General features: G+C 44.2%; 1 protein-coding gene across 1 annotated transcript; it reads left to right on the top strand.

Annotated features, from left to right (window-relative positions):
- Nucleotides 1–584: 584 nt before the first annotated feature.
- LOC108360219 (uncharacterized) lies at nucleotides 585–1,109 on the top strand. The gene has a single exon (XM_017612429.1). It carries the CDS (start codon nucleotides 585–587, stop codon nucleotides 1,107–1,109), a length of 525 nt encoding a protein of 174 aa, XP_017467918.1.
- Nucleotides 1,110–5,354: the final 4,245 nt, after the last annotated feature.

Here is a 5,354-nt window from a genome sequence, read left to right as displayed (position 1 = left end):
GATGGTGTTCCAGGAGGGGCAGGTCCGCCGGATTACAGCAGCAGCTGGAGCACCGGTGAAATGCAGAATCAGAACCAAGGTCAAACGGTCATTATACTGGATTCAGCAAATGGAGAGACGCATCAGCCGGCGCAGGCAGAGGGCAGTAAAGCTCCACCGGTAACGATGCACCAGCATAATACGACAGCACCGTATGGGCACCAACAAAGAGACCTAGCAGTCCCGTTTGCTGAACATCAGCAGACACAATTTTTTTCGCAACAACGAAATTCGGCAGCTTATACTGAAGTGCATGCCCGAATACCAATGCCTCGCTTAACACCAAATGATATGGATGCTTGGTTCACATCTGTGAACTATTGGTTTCAGGCCTGCAATACGAGCAGCGATACCCAGAGATATTACCACGTTATGGCAACACTGGATCCGCTTACTCTGCCCACTATCGGGCAGATTAGCAGGAATGCCGAAAATCAAAAACGCCAACTAGCACTGGCGTAGGCATGTACGATTTTTTAAAAAGTGAGCTACTCAAATATTTCGGGGAGAGCCATCAGCGTAAAATACATTGATTATTAGAAGAAATGGTCTTAAGTAATCAACGCCCAAGTCAGTTATTCAACGCTATGCGGTGCATCGCGGGAAACTCCTTTTCAGAGGAAACGCGACGTGCTATGTGGATAGAGCGCCTACCCGAAATGGTTCGAGCGTCCATTATTGCGCGTGAAGGTCCGATCGATGTTCTTATTGTGGTCGCAGACGCTGTAATGGAGACGCTCACCCAGCGCCAAATTTGTGGTGTGACGAAAGAGGTTTCATCCAACATACTGGAAAAAGATTCACAAGCAGCAATCACACAGCTAGCGAACACAATTCTCGAGTTACAGCAAAAAATCGACAACCTGAGCACACGGCAGCGTAGCCGTTCACGAATAAACTACAGACGTGCGCGTTCACGTAGTCGTCAAAACACTCTAAGGTCAAAGCCTACTGGCGGTAATGAGTGTTGGTACCACCAAACCTTTGGCGATGCTGCAACTCGCTGCCGTAGCCCATGCAGCCACCGACAACGCGACGTAGGCAACAGTGTTTCCAACCAGCACGATTGACTAGAAACGCCTCCCAGCGGTGCAGACTCCTGCAACTGCAGCGCTGGCATCAATCAACTTTTCATCACAGATCGTTCGTCTCGCTATAAGTACTTGGTCGACACTGGGGCCGACTTTAGCGTAATTCTAAAGAAAAGTAATTGTTCGGTCCTTCGTCCCATCTCTGTGACATTGTATGTCGCCAACGGCACATTGATAAACACCTATGGTATTGTGAGGCAACATATTGACCTTGGCCTCCGTCGAAATTTTACGTGCAACTTTATGGTTGCAGACGTGAGTACTCCAATAATAGGCAGTGATTTTATTCGTCATCACGACTCAATTATTGATTTGAAACGCAATAAATTAATCGACAACAAGACAAGACTAGCAGCACCGTGCACCATTCACACTGCGCTCAATGTGCAGATCAAGACTTTCGATACCAATTGCACTTTCGCGAATCTCCTTGTAGAGTTCAAAGACATAACTGAGATGACGTCGGATCGCCGACCAGTCAAATCGGAAGCTTACCACGTTATCGAAACTAGTGGCCATCCGGTAACTGCACGAGCTCGTAAGCTTGGCCACGAGAAGCTGGCTGCAACGAAGTCGGAGTTTGAATACCTCATGAAGATAGGAGTGTGCCGCCCATCGGAAAGCAATTGGGCTAGCCCCCTACATATGGTCCGTAAAGCAGACGGGACTTGGAGGCCATGCGGTGACTACCGCGCCCTCAACAAAATCACGGTGCCGGACCGGTACCCCATTCCTTTTCTCCATGGCTGTATGACCATTCTTGGTGGAAAAACAGTTTTCGGCAAAATCGATCTGCAAAGGGCGTTCCACCAAGTCCCAGTAAGACCAGAAGACGTGAAAAAAACAGCCATCATAACATCTTTTGGCTTGTTTGAATGCACGCATATGACGTGCGGGTTACGAAATGCCGCGCAGACGTTCCAGCGCCTTATTCACGAAGCTCTGCGCGGGCTGGACTTCGTGTTTGCCTACGTTGATGACATATGTATTGCATCCGCAAACATGCAGGACCACACGGAGCATATACGTTTGGTATTTCAGCGACTTCGTGCGACTGGCCTGACAATTAACCCGTCCAAATGCGAATTTGGAAAAAGTCAGCTAAAATTCCTTGGTCACCTTATTACCAGCACATGAGTTCGCCCACTTCCGGAGAAGATAGAGGCGGTTCTGTGAATACCGCGCCCCAGAATCGCCAATGAATTAAAAAGCTTCTTAGCAACAATCAATTTCTATCGTAAAGTTTTACCTGGCGCCGCCAAACGTCAAGCAGCTTTGCAAAAACTAATACACGGCAACAAACGGAATGACAAGGCTGTTTTTGCATGGAATAATGAAGCAGTTGAAGGATTTGAAGAGTGCAAACGAAATTTGGCTAACGCCGCCACCTTGGCATATCCTCGTGTCGGCGCTCAACTTCAGTTAATCACTGTCGCTTCCGACATCGCATAACCCACAACCACTCGGTTATTTTTCACGCCGCCTTAACGAAACCGAAAAGCGGTACTCGGTATACGACAGAGAGTTGCTCGCCATATATCTTGCACTAAAGCACTTTCAGTACATGGTAGAAGGCAACCAAACTAGCATCTATACTGATCACAAGCCCCTTGTTTATGCCTTTAATAAACGCTGTGACAAAGGTTCTCCGCGGCAGATTAGGCAACTAGACTATATCAGCCAGTTTACAACGGACATCCGTCATATTCCAGGTTTAGAGAATCAAACTGCAGATATGTTATCGCGTATTAATTCAATAACTCCTATTAATTACCTCACTATGGCAACGCAGCAGCAATCGGATCATGACATACAATCTCTCGTAGATGGTAAGAGAAAGCACTCACTTCAAATTAAATATTTCAGGGTAGCAGACGCTGACGCTCAGTTGCTATGTGATGTTTCAACGAGAAGCATTAGACCCGTTGTACCGCATTCACTCCGTCACCAAGTTTTACACGCTGTTCACGATCTGGCGCACCCAGGTGCCAACGCGACACTCAAAATGATTTCGCAGCGATTTGTTTGGTTGAATATGCGAAAAGACTGTAAACCTGTCGTTCGAGCCTGCACCTGTTGCAATCGTAGCAAGGTCTTGCGACACAACAAATCACCACTACAGCGCCTGGGGTGCCTGGCCAACGCTTTCAAATTGTTCATGTGGACATTATCGGACCATTGGCACTGAATCATGGTTTTCCAAATTGTCTCACCTTTATCGATCGTTTTTCTAGGTGGCCCGAGGCGATACCTTTGCCTGACATACAAGCTGAAACCGTTTGCAGAGCATTCCTGAATGAGTGGGTTGGGCGCTATGGTTCTCCTCAGAAAATAGTGACCGACCAGGGGACTCAACTCGAGTCGAAAATGTTCAAAGAAATGCTGCAGACCCTAGGTACTCAGCGCGAACGCACTTCGCCATATCCCCCACAATGGGTTGATAGAAAGATGGCATCGATCCTTCAAAAACGCTGTTTTAGCTACCGGAAAGGACGACTGGGTTGACAATTTAGGTCTCACTCTACGGAATGCTGTGAAACAAGATCTAAATACATCCGCATCTGAAATGATGTTCGGCACTTCAACACGACTACCGGGTGAGTTTTTCACTACACAGCCTAGCGTGCAGCCAAGTTGCGTTTTTGTCGATAAATTGCGTATGCACTTACAAAAAATTCGCCCTGTCGAGACTTCATGGCACACGCTGGGTACTCCGTTCGTCAACAAAGACTTATTTTCGTCAACGTACGTTTACGTCCGAAACGATAGGGTAAAACCTTCCCAGACTGAGCCATAGGATGGCCCTCACAAGGTGGCAGCAAAAAACAACAAATATTTCAAAGTCTTAATAAAAGGCAGAACGGTCGTAATCTCTATCGACCGCCTCAAACCGTCTTACATAGTTGCAGATGAAGAAGTCACAAACACTCCACATCAAGCATCAGGCGCACATCGAGCATCACCAGCCATTATAACCGAACAAGTCGCTTTCTTCCAAGCAGATCGCAAAAAATCTAGGAAGGGGATTATGTGGCAATCACCACTTTGCATTTAGTTATAATCAATTTCCTATTTTTAAATGTATCGAAATATGTAATTATTGTTATCGATATCATTTTATTAGCTTAGTACAAAAGGTTGTTCATCACCAATTACTTAATGAAAGGAGTGTAAAGCAAGAGAACAAAAAGCAAATAAATTTTAATCGCTGTTCGTCACTCAACGGAAGAGTTTTATTTTTACCGCACTCTCAGACATCCAGGCCAAGTATATATTTACTGATAGGTAAAAGTTTCAATATGTTTGGAAAGCGCCACGTCCCTTTTCCAGTAGCCCCAAAATCTCTATACCGATTTCCAGGACACTACCACAAATACTTTCAAAGATATACGGTATGAAAAATTCGCTCCTTTAGTATATCGAAAGTCTGCAGTAGGTGTCCAAAATTTCAAAACATCGGTACAGCCGTTCGCGAGATCACCTCTTATAAAAAAAGAAGGAGCTTCTCTTTGTATGATTAGTGTAGGTAACACAGGGCAACTCCGATTTTGATGCGGCAAATTTTAAAGCTGTTCTTAATAGGTTTTTTTGTGCTGATGAAGAATCCGTAAGTATAAAGTTACCATCAGCTCCAGATTTTGAGAAAGATGCGGTGAAAGTGTCGAAAAATCGCGTTTTTTGCAATATTTGAGAATTTTCGATTTTTCCAATTTTCCGACGTTCCCGGAGGGGTTTCCCAAAATTTTAGCCAAATCAGCCCAACCGTTCTCAATTGTTGAATTACTATACATTTTTCACACAATTTTTATATATATAGATAGTTCATTCTTTAACAAAACCGGTGTAAATCCAAGTTTACAAATGTGCAATATTAAAAAAAAAAACTTTCGTACAAATTTCTAAGGCAGTGGCACTGGATTGGTACATTTGTATAGATTTGTACATTTTTGTATTGAGTTATTGGACATTAGGTCAAATGATTACTTTTTTTGTGCGAAATTAATAGCAGCTAAAATATTGCATTATTTTGATGTAAAAATATGGCAAACGTTAAAAGAGTGTAAAGGCAGTAAATAAAATGCGAAAACATGATTTGGCTTTCGTAGGACAGACTTTTCTGCTTTTTTGTTTGTTCAAATGATGAGTATATGTGTTCAGGTAGTACTCAAACACATTGTACAATTAGCTTGGTTTTTAACCGACTTCCAAAAAAGGAGGTTATCA

Source organism: Rhagoletis zephyria, unplaced genomic scaffold (genome assembly GCF_001687245.7).
Source record: "Rhagoletis zephyria isolate East Lansing unplaced genomic scaffold, Rhagoletis_zephyria_1.1 Rzeph_scaffold_00538, whole genome shotgun sequence".
Lineage (NCBI taxonomy): Eukaryota > Metazoa > Arthropoda > Insecta > Diptera > Tephritidae > Rhagoletis > Rhagoletis zephyria.
Note: the sequence above shows the minus strand (reverse complement) of the source record. Positions and strands in the feature narration are given on the sequence as shown.

Coding starts and splice junctions, on each gene's coding strand:
- LOC108360219 (XM_017612429.1), top strand. CDS start 585: ATGGTCTTAAGTAATCAACGCCCAAGTCAGTTATTCAACGCTATGCGG.